This window comes from Mytilus galloprovincialis, chromosome 14 (assembly GCF_965363235.1).
Source record: "Mytilus galloprovincialis chromosome 14, xbMytGall1.hap1.1, whole genome shotgun sequence".
Lineage (NCBI taxonomy): Eukaryota > Metazoa > Mollusca > Bivalvia > Mytilida > Mytilidae > Mytilus > Mytilus galloprovincialis.
The window spans coordinates 15,716,215-15,733,890 of NC_134851.1; the positions used below are offsets into that span (position 1 = coordinate 15,716,215).

General features: G+C 31.7%; 1 protein-coding gene across 1 annotated transcript; it reads right to left on the reverse strand.

Moving 5' to 3' along the window:
- Window positions 1-1,319: 1,319 nt before the first annotated feature.
- On the reverse strand, window positions 1,320-16,420 carry LOC143059370 (uncharacterized). Its single transcript, XM_076232857.1, has 7 exons — window positions 16,207-16,420; window positions 9,955-10,240; window positions 5,767-6,017; window positions 4,941-4,985; window positions 3,702-3,752; window positions 2,333-2,450; window positions 1,320-1,351 (listed from the first exon to the last, which is right to left on the reverse strand). The coding sequence occupies exons 2-7, from the start codon at window positions 9,971-9,973 to the stop codon at window positions 1,320-1,322; spliced, it is 516 nt and encodes a 171-aa protein (XP_076088972.1). The 5' UTR covers window positions 9,974-10,240; window positions 16,207-16,420.
- Window positions 16,421-17,676: the final 1,256 nt, after the last annotated feature.

The window sequence follows — 17,676 nt, forward strand, 5'->3', positions numbered from 1 at the left end:
TGAAAGGAAGTACTTTATTGATTTTAGCCCACTAAAGTAGGTTAAAATGTGGAAACCATGTAGATGGTGTACAGGTCACAAATATCACATGGTGCCTATTTTAAAGATTTTAATTCCAAGTTCAAAGTTTTTTTCTTTACTGGATTTAAAGAATTTTACATTGCCAATGATTTGGAATAAATTTTATATAACTGGAATTTCAAAACCAAATATAAATATATTTTTTTGGCCAAAACATCAAGATACAACGATTATGGTATCCTGTATCAATGAAGAAAATATGGAAAATTCTGAATAAATTGTACTAATTGTTTTCAAAACAAGCACATATTTAGGAGTTTTATAATACTGTTACATTTAAGATGGATTTTAAGAAAAAGTATACTGTTCAGATTATTTTAAGCAGATTTTGCAATAAAATAAAACTAAAAAAAATGCTTTTGGTTTCTTATGGTTTCCTGTCACGTTTAAAAAAAACTTTAATATAACATTGAAAATAGATTTTAAATATTAACATGAAGCAAGTAACACTAGTAATGGTGTTTATTTATGCCTTTTGAATTATATTGTGCAAAATAAAGAAAATAAAGATTGGTTTCCTGTTTGGTTTCCTGTCACGTAAACGGTGAATCAAAATGTATTAATTTTTTCTCGAAAAACTCAATTGTTCCATTCATACTATTCTAACACCAACACAACCCACAAAATAAAAGTTAAAATTTTAGAACTTATAAAAAAGGATACAAAAAGAAACCAAAGGCAGAATACCAAATTATGGTCCATATCTATGATAGATTATTTGAAGAAAAAAATCTTTATATATTAAACATAAGATGTAAAAAAAAAAAAGTAAATGAAATAACAACTAATATGTTGTTATTGTCTTGGAGACGAATATACAATATGATAGCTATAAAATTCCAACAAAATCACGATTTTGATACAAGTATGGTTGGAAATTAATAATATAACAATTATAGTCTATGTATTAGGTCAATACAGAATATATCGACCCAAAGAAGTATATCGACCTTGGACTTCGTCCTCAGTCAATATACTTCTTTCAGGTCAATATGTCCTTGTATCAACCTCATACAAATTAAGGCTATAATTGTATAATAAGCACAATACAAACAAAATGGGACCAAGTATTAAGCCCTGTGGAACTCCAAAATTTATAAACTTTTTATCAGAAAACTGATTATTTATATGGATTTGCTGTGATTTAAAAGAAATCAAGTGGATAACAACTGAGGAGTTCTGGAAATAATCTTGAGATTGTTCCAAAAGGGGTGCATTATGTGGTATGCAATAGGGGTTTATCTATGCGATACAGGGTAGATAATACAGACTGGAGTAAAAAAAAAATTATTAGATATACAAAGTTCCTGTATTTAGTACTAAAAATATGATAAAGTTCTAATAATGACAATAAAGGCTGTCTGTTAAAATAGACAGGTTTGTAATTAATTTGTGTGTATACCTTATGTCAAGCTATTATTTCCGAAGAGTTCAAAATCAATCAAGAAAACAAAAAGAAAAAAATATGGATTATTATCCCAGTATGGAAGTATTGAGGTAGAGAACAACCAAGGGAGTTAACTGATTAAAAATCAGCTGAGCGTTTTAATCACAAACTATAAGTAAGGTGAAATCAAGCTTTTCGACGATCATGTTAAGTGATTGTCAAACTGCTATATATCCAACCAATTATTCTTGTAAATTGTGTGATTAAAATTTCTAGAAATTTTCATAATTCAGTTAACATGTCAATGTAATTATTTGGTCAAAACTTTATGAAAATTAAACGAGCCAAATCTATGTTGGTCAAAGTGTAAGGTACCCCTTAGTTCATATAAAAAACAGTCTGCTTCCATATTTTCAGGTTATGACTTCCAATATGAATCCTGTGTCTTGCTTGTGCGTGACTATTACAGACAAAAATAGAAGTTTCCCCATCTAAAAAATAGTTCAGAAACAAGAATGTGTCCCGAATACACTGATGCCCCGTCAGCACTATCATTTTCTTTGTTCAGTGGACCATGAAATTGGGGTAAAAATTCTAATTTGGCATTCAAAATAAATAGATCAAATCATACAGAACATGTTTACTGAGTTTCAAGTTGATTGGACTTCAACTTCATGAAAAACTACCTTGACCAAAAACTTAAACCTGAACTGGGACAGATGGACTAACAGAAGCAGAGACCAGAAAACATAATGCCCCTTTACTATCGTAGGTGGGGCATAAAAATCGAGGTTTTGGTAATCTTTTTGTCTTGATCCTTTGCCGTGCACAGGTTCACTACTACAATCATTATAATTATCATACACACCATGCTTTGGACTTCCTTAAACCATTCATCGACATCGGCTAAGAGCCCTTGTGTAATGGCGGAACCTTCTACCATCCCAGAGATCAGTTCATTGACCTCTTTCTGACGTTCAAGCTGCAACAGAACCAATTAATATTACTTTTAATTCAGAAATAATTGTGATATTCTTTTTAATTAATGCGGATAATGAGACAGTATCAGGTTTCACAATGATAAAAGATTTGCATTCATAATTTCAGTTATGATTTTCATTCACAAAATTTTGCAACGATTTTTTAAAAGTAGTTTTCACATTTTTACAAGTAATCAAGAGTTTCGCAATAACTAATGAATGCCTTTTATTTCTGATTTTACAGTACGGTACATGAATATTCATGAGACATCTATTTTGGTGAATTGTGCAATTGACCATGAAATTAAAAAGTCTCTAAGAACTACAAATTTTGTTATACTTTGATAGAAGCAAATGATGAAACAACATTGTAGACTATATAAATAGTTTTGTTTTTCCTCAACCACAAAAATTGTACCAAAGAAAATTAGGTGAAATCACAGTAAATTGAGTAAGAAACAGTATTTAAATATACTGTATATTCATTTATTTTCATGAATATCCGTTTTTGATGATTGCAGGAATTTGCATCAAATATAATAGTTACAGTAAGTTGTTCCCTTTTAATAAATCTACAAACAAAAAATATGAACATATCACCACAAGTGCCCCTGTTATAATCTAACTATATTTAGCTACATTTTCCTAGACTTAATCATTGAAAATAATTTGTCAATAACAAACAAAACACAAATCTCTAATTTGGCATTAAAATTAGAAAAATTATAACATAGGGAACATGTGTATGAAGTTTCAAGTTGAATGGATTTCAACTTCATCAAACAACTAACTTTACAAAAACTTTAACCTCACACAGGACAGAAGGATGAATGGAGGGACAAAACGAATGGACATAATGCCCCACCTAGGGGCATAACAATAGTATAAAGGGCATTAACTCCTACTTTTGGAGAGAGAAAAACTCAAACACCATATTCCTCTCTAAACAGTATTTTTTTCGTAAATTAGTTGTATAATATATATCATAGGAAAAAATTCACAAGTATGGGAAGCATTTAAATTCATTAAAAATGTTATCGAAATAACATTTTCTTAGTATTGACATCTGTAATAGTGGCCTTCATAAAAAACAACTTTGCTTTTTCTTATTTTCCTATAAGGGCTGTTCCAAAAAACACTATGCTCCCCACACCTAACCCAGGATGGCATTTGAATTTTTTTTTGGGGGGGGGTTCTGGAACAGCCATCACAGATCAAGTATTAGATATAGACATATAGACGGATGAATTTACCTCACGACTTTGTATATCTTCAACTATAGATGGAAACTTGGTTTCGTCTTTCTAAATGACAAATATAAACATTTGGTAAGTTCATCAATTAACAGTTTTGTTTACATTAGCTACAACATAATTCAGACTACTATGGCATCATCACACACATGTCACATGACAAGAACAATTGTGACATGGACGATTGTGACATGGTAATAATTGCTAATCTATTTATTTTTATAAATAGTTATGGTGGAGTACTATAGGTATGTTCTTCCTGAAAGACAAAATGGAAAACATCAAATAAACAGAAGAAAATTAACATGTTTACAAAGCACTAGATTCAAACATATTATTATCAATTGTTTTAGATCAATATCATTTAAACAAGAGTTACTTCGTTTTGCTGCCATGTTGGATGTCTATATGAGCAAATTCCTTCATAAATCAGTCAAATTCAACTTTTTATACTGACCATCAGACTTAAGATAAAGGTCCTATCTGAACAATTTCTATTTCTTATAGTTTTGCTTGTTCAATTCATAACTACGATCTAGTAAGGAGTTTTTATCAGACTTGTGTGTATTGTATGTTTTAACTTGGTTTGTGAAATAATACAATCAACCATTCAAAATTGTGGGCAAGGGAAATAACTCAAGCTGAAATCACATCATTTAAAACCTATCTATAATGACAGAAGCTTTTAAATCAATGCTTCCTTCAATTCTAGAAGTTTTTAAAACTAAAAATGATCTTTTGAAGTGGCGGATCCAGAAATTTTCATAAGAGGGGCCCACTGCAGTCATGCTTCAGTGATTTCCTATATAGGCAAACCAAATTTTTTTCACAAGAGGGGGGGGGGGGGCCCGGGCCCTATGAAAAACCCGATTAATCCACCTCTGTTTTTATCTGACTTTTGTATGTTATGCTTTCAGATGTGCTAAAAAAAAATGCATGCTGAAATACTTTTGATTTTAAGAATAAAAAATTGCACACCATCAATACATATATAAAGACATTTCTCTATTTATAAGATTTGTTGTGAAAAAGATCAGGCATAACAAAGAGGACATTAACTTATTTGAATCAGTCCTACACCAAAGGTCAAATTTTATATATAGATACCTAGAATTAAAAAAAAGCTTTAAGGCCCAATTTTTGGCTTAATACATTTATATGCATGGGAGGACTTGAAAATTCAAATATTTTGTATTAATTACAAAAAGAAATTAAAAACCAAGTTAATTAAGAAATTACCTTATCGTCTATATCTTCAAACATAAAATCCACATTCTTCAGAGCCTACAAAGTTAATATAAATATGATTTATACTATAAACATACTGTTGAATATCTCAATATATATCTTTAGGGAAAACAGTCAAATTTGGGATAGGTGGTATGGTAGGTGGGGCATAAAAAAAAACTGCCAATAGATAGTGAGCAACATTTACAATCAAGTTACCATGGTTACAGTACTGTGAATTCATTAATATTCGTGGATTTCGTGGGTACAGTGGAACCATGATTTTAAATGTTCAACGAATTACCAATTTTCTAAAAGAATGTATGCAGACTTCGTTAAAACCACGAATTTAGATATCCACGAATATGCAAGTTTTCCTCAATCCACGAAAATTGGTACCCATGAAAATAAATGACCCCACAGTAATTCATTGAATTTCTGAGCATGTTAAAACTTTGTTTCTGTCAGAATTTGACTTTCTACTGCAGTTAACATAAAACTAAACAAGAATTTGGATTTAACCTTAGATTTATAGTTCCATTTTTGTTCTTAATTATATCTGGAAACTAAAATATCAACAGTTGACAAACTGTTCAGGACATGTGGATCCAGCAATTTATAAAAGGGTAGGTTCCAACACATGCAAGTCATATAAAGAAGTGTGTGTGATGATGGAAGTTTTTTAACGACTTTGATGGATATACAGCCCTTGAATGGTCGGTTGTGTGTGTGTAGGGGGGCTTCCAACCATGTCCTCATACAAAATAATTAGTTGTCAAACAAAAAGGGGGGGGTTCCTACCCTTTGAACCCCTCCTGGATCTGCCTCTACTGTTTACCTGATTGACTCTGCGGCGAATTTCTTGTAATTCATGATGAAGATCTGACTGTAATCTGGTACCCTTGAACTCCTTCAAACGTTCTAGAACACCCATTACTCCGGGGTTAATCAGGGAAGTTTCAGATCCACATTTTAAGCCATGTATTCTTTCATCAGAATATGAATATGTGGACAGACCATCATCCTCTATTTCGTTATTTTTCAATCCTGGCCATGACATCCCTATGTGCAGATTAAAAACCTTTTCTTCTGAAAAAAAAAATATTCTGGTTAACTTAAGGGGGCTTTTGCAGGTATCATTTTATCCATTTTGTTTAAATATAGGATTTCGCTATTTTTTTCTATAAATGATCTTTATCATATGGGCTATTTCAAAAAAAATGATGCCAAAGTGTGACAAACATGGTAAAAAATTAAGTCATTGCTAATCTTTTTTCTATCATTTTTCTTTAATCCAGAGACATTCAAGTTTACAAAACTACCAAGGGTAAATGCAAAATAATAAAAACAAAAATTTTAACAACATTTTACTCATAAGAATTCATCCACTTTTCAAAGGAAACAACATAATAATAATATCAACTGACAAACATAAATAAGAATATAAATATCAATGTAATTTTTTTGTTTGTTGCAATAAGGTACTAAATGATTTTCCTGCAATTTTTTTTTAATTATAAACAGTTTTTTTTTTTAAATATGTAAATTTCACCAATTTTTAGTGTATTCTTTAATATCTTATTTCAAAAGTTTTTATATCTCTTTGCAAAAGCTTTAATTTTATATAAAAAGTATAAGGAAGCAAACATATATGATCTAATTACATCCTCTGAAAATTTCACAACAATTGCTTCAGTCAATTCTAAGTTTTCTTCATTTAAAAAATACAAACATGTGTTTTTTATCCTTTTGTTACACTCCTGACATATTTTTTCAGTAACTGTAAGACTGTTTTTTAATGGAATGTTTAGAAAATCAGTAATGATATCTATTTTAAATTTACAATCTCACAAATAAATAAATTTATTAGATATTTGATTACATATTTTTTTAATTTCTGAGCAAAGAGCAAACTTTTAATATGTTTAATGAGAATTACACTTTAATTTTTAAGAATCTTTGGTGAATAGTGTGCAGAAAAATCACTTTTACAAGACAGATCAGCTTTCTCATAACATTGTAAAGATGTTACAATTATTTTAATAAAGAATCATGTTGAATTTTGTTATAGATAAGCTACATCAGAAACTTGTCAGGAGTGTAACAAATGTTACACTCCTGACCACAATTTATTGCTACCATATTTTAACCTGAAACAGACCTGAAATCATGTAGAGTCTTTATATTTCACATATTATTTTAGTGCAAATTAAGAACAGGTTAAAAAAAATTATATACTTTTTACATATTTACAAATTTTGCTAATTGTCTATTTAAAAAAAAAGATGGCTTTCCTTTAAACCTTGTTCAGTCTCTTGTTTGATACTATATATATGCTGTTTTTATGTCAGATAATGTATTATGATAAGTTTGTTCGTTCTACCAAAGATGGTAGCAGTATGTGCTCTGTATATTAAAAATTGTCCAAAAATGTACCCAAAAATGTCAGGAGTGTAACGCTTTAAAATGTTTAAGTGTAACATTCATGTTATTTTTTATAGAAACAATGTTGTTATTATTGGTTTTCCTTTCTGGAATTTGAGTGTGAACACCATCTGTTGCATATTTTCAGTAACAAACATGCCATTATTATGGCCTTTATTGCTTGTTTATGCTCAATACTTGTATGTCAGGACTGTAACACATTTAAACAAGCTAGTTCAATTGCAATTTTAGTTCAAAAATTTCAAAAGTAATGATGTAGACTTGTATTCTGTGTTAAGCTGAGGTGTAGTAATGTCATTTTATAATAATTGTCAGCTTGTTTTTCTTCCAATAACTTACCTTTGCTAATAAGATTGAAATAAGGCATTTTTTTGTGTTACACTCCTGACATTGAAGTATTGAGCATACAAAAGCAATGAAGGCCATAATAATGGCATGTTTGTTACTGATAAACTGTAACAGGTAATGTTCACTGAAATTCAAGAAAAAACAACAACTATAACAACATTGTTTCTAAAAAAAATACATCTTAACCCAGTTGTTACACTCCTGACAGACCTGGGTAGTCCTCTTATTGTAACCATAATATTCCAGTAGTAGAACTTCAGGGTCAACTGGATGCACCTGTGCCAAGCTATGATACTTACCTAAAAGAATAAACCGTGCAAGATGTACAGAAACATGTTATTTCACCTACAAAGACATTTTCTGGCAGCATATTGACTTTTACTAACATTTTTTTTTTAACACAAACTAATTTGACTTACCTTATGAGGCTCATAAAAATGTAGATATATGGAAGAATTAAACAAGAAATCATAGTCAAGATATAATAGTTGGATGAAAGATATTGTTTGGTATTGTATCTGCCCTTATTTATTCTATATCATCAATGAATGCACATGCTTTCTTCTAAATGTCACACTAAAAGCGTTACACTCCTGACATTTTGAGGTACAATTTTGGACAATATTTTTTAAACAGAGCACATACTGCTATTATCTTTGGTAGTTAGGACCAACTAATCATAATACATTATCTGACCTAAAAACATTACAGATATAGTATCATACAAGAGACTGACAAAGGTTTAAAGGAAAGGCATCATTTTTTTTGAAATAGCCCATATACTTAATTAATTATAGGGAAATTTTTTTTTTCTTAAATGGGGTCACCATTCATTTAAAAGCTCACAATCTGCCTTCGGGAGAAGTATGCATTTTTGATAAGGTACTTTTTTTCTGTTGAACTAACAGGAAAAATAGAGGTGATATCGAAATAAAAAAAACCCTAAATTACAGAAATAGCCTACATTTGACTATATTGTTTAGTTTAAGTACAGCTTATTTGAAGAAGAAAAAAAAATATATGTCACTGACAGGGGTCGAAATTGGCGCTGGTCCGGTGGTCCGAGACCAGTAGAATTTGCGTCGGACCAGTAGATTTTGTCAGCTGGTGGTCCGGCGGACCAGTAGAAATTTGTCGATAAAACTCACTGATTGCATGGCAATATCGGTTTGTTTGCAAACAAATTTACCTGCAAAATCAATTACGAGGTACTGGGGGTACTAAGTATTACAATTGATCAAGTTAATTAATATCTCAGACGAGCGTCCTTCACAACAACCCAAAATGTGGAAAATTTTTGAAGGACCACCGGACAAAAAAATAAATAAGTGTCATTCAAGAAGATCGGAATAAAGTTTATGAAATTGACAAAAGGAAACGTAAATATCGAAAATCCTGAGGAAAAATCGCAAATAGTTAAATTATATAGTCGATCGCAATGTAGTGAATTATATAACATGTGAAAGATTTGTCCCGGTTATTGAATAGGCACCCTATGATCGTCGTGAGGATTGTGATGATGTGGAAGACAATGTTGAAATTTTTTCTGTCCTTGATCCTGTTTTGATCAAGAAAATCATTCAGATTATCAAAACCTTTACCAAAATCAGGATCGAGACTCTCTCTTTTTCTTGTCTAACATATGTAGAAGAAATTATAAAAATAAAAGTAAATCTATCATTTATATTAGTGTTCGTCAAATGAATGTCATTTTTGCAGGAACAGTAGATTTGCAGCCGGACCAGTAGATTTTTCAGTCCACTGGTCCAGCTGGCCAGTACACAAAAAAGCTTAAATTCGACCCCTGGTCACTGATGAGTTAAAACAGATAGATTTCAATTGGCATGCAAAAAAATCGATTCTTTAGGTCGATTTACACTAATGACTCCAGTCTGCACCGTTAGCCACTAGTCCAATGCCCCAGACTTGTAAATATTGATTCAGACTAGTGAAAATTTTCAAAGTTTTATATAGTCATATAGGGACAATTCTTTCTATTGAGGGCCCAGACTACTAGATGAAAAAGTTTTTGGCGCAGACTGCCTAGTCATTTTGGGGCCTTTTTATATACAGCTTGCTTTTCTGTGTGAGCCAAATCTCCGTGTTGAAGACCATACTTTAAACCAATAATTGTTTACTTTTTATACATCCCAACTTGGATGTGTAGAGTTGTCTCATAGGCACTCATACCCCATCTCTTCATCTATGTGTTATAAAGACACCATTATTTTACCTTTTTCTACCGCTTGCATGTTTTGATTATTATTCTTCAGACTTTGAACAGGTATAATATCCTTATACTCGGTATATTGTGATTTTCCCTCCAACAATTTCTTGATTAAAGGCAACTTTACAGATGATGAAGGTGGTGGTGTCGTCTGGCCTAAAGGCCAAGGTCGTTTAATTATTGTAGGCCCTGCCTGATATCTTGGCGAAGGAGAAAGTGGCTGTAGTAAAATTACTGTTTTCTTTGGTGGTTTTCTCAATTTCTTTAGGGCATCTGTTCTCCATTTGCTTTTCTAAAAATAAATTATTTATGATATTCAGTTACCAACAAGAATAGCTAATGTCATGTCATATCATGTCCTAAGTCAGAAATCTGATGTACAGTGGTTGTTGTCTATTTTTGTGGTTCATAAGTGTTTCTCGTTTCTCGCTTTTATATAGATTAGACTGTTGGTTTTCTTGTTCCAATGGTTTAACACTTGTAATTTTGGGGGCCCTTGCTGTTGGATGTTAGCCAAAGCTCCACGTTGAAGGCCTTACCTTGACCTATAATAGTGTACTTTTATAAATTGTTACTTGGACGGAGAGTTGTCTCATTGGCACTCATACCACATCTTCCTATATCTATAGCAGTTAAATCTAAACATTTTCATGCCCAGGAAAATTGTTTTATAATTATTACTAATGTTTTCATCTCAAGGGGGGGAATCTACGTCATCACGCAGGGTGTCGGCGATTGAAATTGGACCACCATTTTGTCGCTTCAAGGTAAGAAATTTACTTATTATGCCAGTTATATGAGGGTTATGATTATACAAAATAGTCCACCAAAGACTATATAAAGCAGGAAAATAAATGAGCCATCGCTCAATATTGTTGGTTTTCTCAATTTTGCAAACACTTCGATACCAGTTTTAGGAATTTGGTCAACATGCAGGATATCGGCAAAATTTTTCATAACAACATCTTTATTATCAAGAACCGCCTACTTTATCAACAAATGAACATGTCAGAATTCTTAATGGTACTGGGGAAAATACTTGTTACTCACAAATATCCGTCATTATGGTCGAAAAACGTCTTATTTTTAAAAAATGGAAAAAGGATGTCGGCAACACATCGAATATCGAAGGATGTCGGGGACACACTAATATATACTATTTTTAACACATATGTTATTAAACATGTGACTAGATCTAATTTAAAACTAATGGTCATGACAAGCCGCAAATCAAATTCAAACTTGTGCAGGCGGAAACGATCGTGAATACAATCCGATGTTGAACAGCCGACCAGATCGCCCACTAAATCGCCACCCGTAAAAAAATCAAAACCATGCAAATCCTCATTTGTCATTAAAATAAAAACGCCTGGCAAAAATATTAAGTTTCCCCAATGTCAATTACTGAAGAAATTTCAACAAAACCGCCAGTAGACTTGAGCAAATGTCACGATAGAGGACCAACAGGGCCATGCATACGATTGTTTGTAGATGAACTTCAAAACGACATGTTACATGAAATGGAACATGAAATAAAGGATCCCCCAAAAAATGACAAACTGCAAGAATTGATAGCACTTGCTTCTGCAGTTCTTCCGTATTCTAATGTGTGGTTGAACAACGTGTAGTTATATAAGATTGCTTTTTTAATCTGGTATCTGGGATGACATTGCATAATTGTCTGGGTGGAATGCCTTTACCAGCATAGTTTCCCATGAGATCTTTTTGTACTGTAGAGACATGAAAGTTCGATTAAAAAGCCAAATTAACTACGGTATCATCTGCAAGTAAAAATGTAACGAAATGCACGCCTGGCGTATAAAATTTTAAACCTGATACTTTTTGTTAGCTATTATTAGTGTATTTCTCTGTCCTATATTTTCTCCCACTTTTTTGTTATGTAATCCTGTCAGGTAATATTGTCATTTTAATGTTAAATTTATCATTGCCATTAAAGTGGAAGGTTTGGAATGTCACGAAACCAGGTTCAATCCACCATTTTTTTTGTTTCTTAAAATGTCCTGTACCAAGTCAGGAAAATTGCCATTGTTATATAATAGTTCGTTTCTGTGTTTGTTACATTTTAATGTTGTATTTCTGTTGTGTCGTAGTTTTCCTCTTATATTTGATGTGTTTCCCTAAGTTTTAGTTTGTAACCCGGATTTGTTTTTATTTCTCGATTTATGAATTTCGAACTGCGGTATACTACTGTTGCCTTTACTAAACACCCGGTAGATGTAGGGCCAGATGAAATGTCATATATATATATAGTATAAAATAAACTCATCATAGATACCAGGACTAAATTTTATATATACGCCAGACGCGCGTTTCGTCTACAAAAGACTCATCAGTGACGCTCGAATCCAAAAAAGTTTTAAAAAAGCCAAATAGCCCCTGTGAGATGATAATGAATAATTCATGAATATGCATGAACATTTCATGAACTGTTCATGAACAGATTTCATGAACAGTTCATCATATCTTCATGAACATTTGATGAGCAATTCATGAACTGAAAATCGACAGTAATGTTCATGAACTTTAATGTTCATGAACAATTCATGAACAAGAAAGGGTTCATGATCATTGTTGTTCATGAACATTTAAATGTTCATGAACCTTTCTTGTTCATGAATTGTTCATGAACATTAAAGTTCATGAACATTACTGTCGATTTTCAGTTCATGAATTGCTCATCAAATGTTCATGAAGATATGATGAACTGTTCATGAAATCTGTTCATGAACAGTTCATGAAATGTTCATGCATATTCATGAATTATTCATTATCATCTCACAGGGGATAAATTTACTGTCAAGGAGAGGATTCTGGGGGGGATTGGAACCCACCCTTTTTTAGCAAGATCAATGCATATGAAAGGGTTTATAGTACATAGTTTGAACCCCACACCTTTTTTAAAATGGCTGGATCTGCACCTGTACCCACCCAATATTAAAACTAAAGTAACTATGCGTCAGATATAATAATATAAAAGGATACATGTAAAGTTTCTGCTTCTTTCTGTAATATTTTGTTGTCTCTGTTCTTCCAAGTAGAATCGCTGAATAAATGTAACTAAAATCTCCACGGAATCTGTTTTACTATCAAAACTGGCAGCTCCATTTTGATATTTAATCATTCAATCCCCTAAAAGTATAAAAAAAATCCACAAAGAATCAATTGTTCTAGATGTTTTAAAGCAATAAAATTCAATTGAAATGTTGTTGCCTGTTTATACACTACATCTGAAGCTGTTAATGAATCAAATTCATTTCAAAACCCTCCCCCTTTTTATCCCCTGAAGATTATAAAAACTGGCTACTTATTATTTTCACAAAAGAACAATTCAAACAATTCAAAAACTATAAATTTTAGGTAACTACCAATAATCATATGTGGAAGCAATTATTCATTTTGTTTATATAATTAAAAATAAATTTTCAAATATGCTTTCAGACTTTCTGATGTTGCTTTGCTCAAAGAAACCATAAAAAAATTATATTTCCTCAACAAATTATATTTTATAATAATATACACATGTCTGTCATGTTAAATTAAATTTGTAATGCACTTATCTGAAATCTTTCTGACTGGAAATGTCTTTTCCGTGTTTGTCCATCAGCGTAATCTCCATTTTGGTGACGTATTACCCAAGAGTGCACTTATGCTGACGTTGAGACTGTGACAATCTCGCCCCAGATAATATCGGCCAGAAGTTGATCTGTGCCGTAACGGAAGTATGAAAATAAATCAAGGGTGTCGCAAACAAATATTTATTAATATGCAGTTTTATTAAGTATAATAAAAAAAAAATCTTTAGTTTAAACGGCACATGGTGCATGTGAATAAACAAGTGGACTCACTTGGAAGGTATTTTTAGGGCCGAACTGTTCAGTACGATTAAAACCACGAGGTCAAGGTTTGTTTACATTGTACATACGTTGAGAAACGTCTGTCGTTGGGCCTATCTATCATTGATCTGATATTTTTCTAAGTTATTTATATGCCGGACGACAATTAATAGAAAGGCACATATGTGAACTTGGAGAAAATCAGAATTTACATCTTTAGCAGTTTAGGGAAAGGAAGAGTAAAAAAAACCTTCTTGCAGCAAACCAGTAACAGCAGTGACAGTCCCACACGCAGTGTTACCAGTAACTAAATCATCTATTATTCATAACACATGCATATGACAGATGAACATTTCAAGAATTTCAATGATCAGCTAGTGATTCATCAAAACTTCATGAACATTCATAAAATACTTTTAATGAACATTTCATGAATTTTTATGAACATCTAGTGATTCATCAAAACTTCATGAACATTCATAAATACTTTTAATGAACATTTCATGATTTTTTATGAGCAGCTAGTGATTCATCAAAACTTCATGAACATTCATAAAATACTTTTAATGAACAGTTCATGAATTAAATTCATGAACCTTCATTTATGAATTATTTATGAATTTTCATGTACCATTCATGAACATTCACGAACCATTCATGATAGTTCATGAAGTCATGAATTTCTTCTCGCCGGGGAAAGTACGAAGTTGAACAGCATTGAGATCCAAAATTCCTAAAAGTGTTGCCAAATACAGCTAAGGTAATCTATGCCTGAGGTAGAAAAGCCTTAGTATTTCAAAAAATTCAAAATTTTGTGAACAGTTAATTTATAAATAAAAAGACTTGGTCCAATAATTGACCCTTGTGGGACCCCTGGCTAAACTGAAACGAAATCTGACTTTCACCTTCTAAAACTTTTTTTTTCTCGAATATTTACAAAAATTGAATCCTGAAATTGAGTGCATGAAATGGAAGCAAGCAAGGAACATTAATCCTGTTTTTTTTTATCGTATCTTTATTATGGTTGATATAATCAAAGGACACTTACATTGTTAATATATTAGTGTGTTCCCGACATCCTTCCATATTCGATGTGTTGCCGACATCCTTTTTCCATTTTTAAAAAAATAAGACGTTTTTCGACCATAATGACGGATATTTGTGAGTAACAAGTATTTTCCCGAGTACAATAAAGAATTCGGACATGTTCATTTGTTGATAAAGTAGGCGGTTCTTGATAATCAAGATGTTGTTATGAAAAATTTTGCCGATATCCTGCATGTTGACCTAATTTCTAAAACTGGTATCGAAGTGTTTGCAAAATTGGGATAACCAATAATATTAAGCGATGGCTCATTTATTTTCCTACTTTATATAGTGTTTGGTGGACTATTTTGTATAATCATAACCCTCATATAACTGGCATAATAAGTAAAATTCTTACCTTGAAGCGACAAGATGGTGGTCGTATTTCAATCGCAGTTAAAACAGTGATTTTTCACCAAGGCAAGAATGATGGAGAAATTCAATGTGAGTGAATCTTAATCACTGTAACCTAGTGTACGTCTAAGCTTCCTTTGCTGTCCCATTTTCAGCACTTTTGAATTATCAATGGTTTGTGTCTCTGAAATTCAAACTGAGCATACCATGCAGATCTCAATTAAGGCCATTAAAGAGAATATGTTTGACTGACAAACTAAGAAATAGCTGCCTACTCAAAATCTATTATTGTACTAATGTGAAAAAGTTTTTTTCTTTTAATTAGATAGCATGAATACTTAATACATCTTACATCCTACACTTCAATTACTCTTTGCTGAAAAAAAAAAGAAAATGCATACATGTACCTACCTACCCACTGTCACTAACTACCTATGGCTATGGGTAAGGGTTTGGGCAAACCAAAATGTTTTTAAGTGTGGCCTAAAACCAGATTATTACACATCTATTACCTAATCCATATGTAATATATAAAATACATCATTCATGGAACATTTTTAAGGATTTGTGATTCAAAAAACTTGATCATATATAAAAAAAAAAGATTTTATATGTTGGTTACTGCCAATGAGGCATTCTCCACAAGTGACCAAATGGCACAGAAATTAACAACTATAGGTCATCCTCAACAATGAGCAAAATCCATACCACATAGTCAGCTATAATGTACATTTTAATTTTCTCAGTTTCCATGCCAATACTGTTGTGTTTAGCTATTCGTAGGTTAAAAACAGCATATATTGCACAGGACATACAGCAAATACTGCATAATAAAAACACATTCTAGAAACACACTCTACAACAATTCCTACTAAATTCAACTAAATCATTGAGGGCTGATGTAACTTATATTGACCATTCAGCCAAGGGGACTTTAAAATGTACCTGGGTACATGCAACAAACCTTTTTAAATGTTGGTGCATTAGCAATGGCATTGTCTATTATTGAAGAAAAATTTGGCTGTGAGGGCTTAGAAGTGTCCGGAGGCTTGGTTGATTTGACTTTTTTCTGTATTCTTTTCCATTTTGAAGATGATTTTCCATCAGCTTTTGGTGTCTCATTAGACCTTTCGGAATCAGGAGATTTCTTCTCATCAGCAAATCTCACATGTTTTCTCCATCCTGCAGGAAATACATTTGTAATAAGGCCTAAATTAATATATTGTTTGTTTCCCCAATTCAGACCCTGCCAAGTCAAGTGTGGGTAGGTACTAAGGTAGGGAAATTATTTTATTTTTTCAAAAAAGCTGGAACTATATCGGTTGATCTGGCAAGCCTTAAAATCAGAAATGAATAAAATGATATTTTTCCAATAAAGTTTTGTGAGTCGGACCATTCTTACAGGATCAGTCGGGATTGGGGAAACAAACAATATTTTATTTTAAGCCTAATCTTAACCAAGTATACGAATAAAAGAATACAATTTAAAAGGGTTAACTTTAATTGTGACGTCAACCCAACTCCAAAAATAACCTGAGACATCTAGATAAAGAGATATATACCATATATTTTTCTATAAATGAACTTTATCATATACTTAATAGAAAAATGAAACAAAAAAATTGGGTCACCATTCATTTAAGCTCACAATCTGCCTCCGAAAGAAGCATACATTTTTGTTAATGTCCTATTTTTATGTTGAACTAATAGGAGAAATAGAGGAAATATCGAAATAAAAAAAGAACTAAATTACAGAAATTGCTTAAGTTTTACAATTATTTAGTTTATGTACAGCTTATTTGAAAACAACAATAAAAAATATAGGTCACTGATGAGTTAAAAAAGATATTTCAATTTGAATGCCAAAAAATGGCATTTTTGCACCAAAGGGAGGTAATTTAGAGCTTTTTCAATGATATAAACATTTTGAAAGTAATCGGGGGCCAAACGGAATCAATTTTTTTGTTTGATTTTTGAACCATATCATAAAGTTATAACTTATAGCATGTATAGTATAATAAATAAAATTTGTAATGAAAAAACAAATGTTTAATTTTTTGCTGAAATGTTGTACCTTCGAGCCTCCTTAAGGTTATTTAAGGAGCAACCATTTAATTTTGGACCCAAACTTTTTCATTACATTTAACTGCCTTGTTACGTTTTTTAGTATGGATAGTAAAATTGGGTATTTTTTCAGAGTCATTTAAATCACTAGAAACTAGGTGAGACATGCACAGTTGTGATAAATATGTATTATAAATATAAAAAATGAATATTTTAATTGACAAAAAAAAACAATGAAAAACATCATTCCAAAATAAAATATCTGTCATGTCTGTATCATATATCTATACCCTTTGGGGCAAGTGCCTGTGTTTGAAACCTGAATACAATTATCTATGTAGATAAACTCATCATAGATACCAGGACTAGT

What these genes read in the sequence shown, in the direction of transcription:
- LOC143059370 (XM_076232857.1), bottom strand. An exon ending in TTGAAGATATAGACGATAAG is followed by an intron (nt 3,753 to 4,940) that starts GTAATTTCTTAA and finishes TTTGTCATTTAG; the next exon opens with AAAGACGAAACCAAGTTTCC. An exon ending in GGAAGTCCAAAGCATGGTGT is followed by an intron (nt 1,352 to 2,332) that starts GTATGATAATTA and finishes TTTTTACTCCAG; the next exon opens with TCTGTATTATCTACCCTGTA.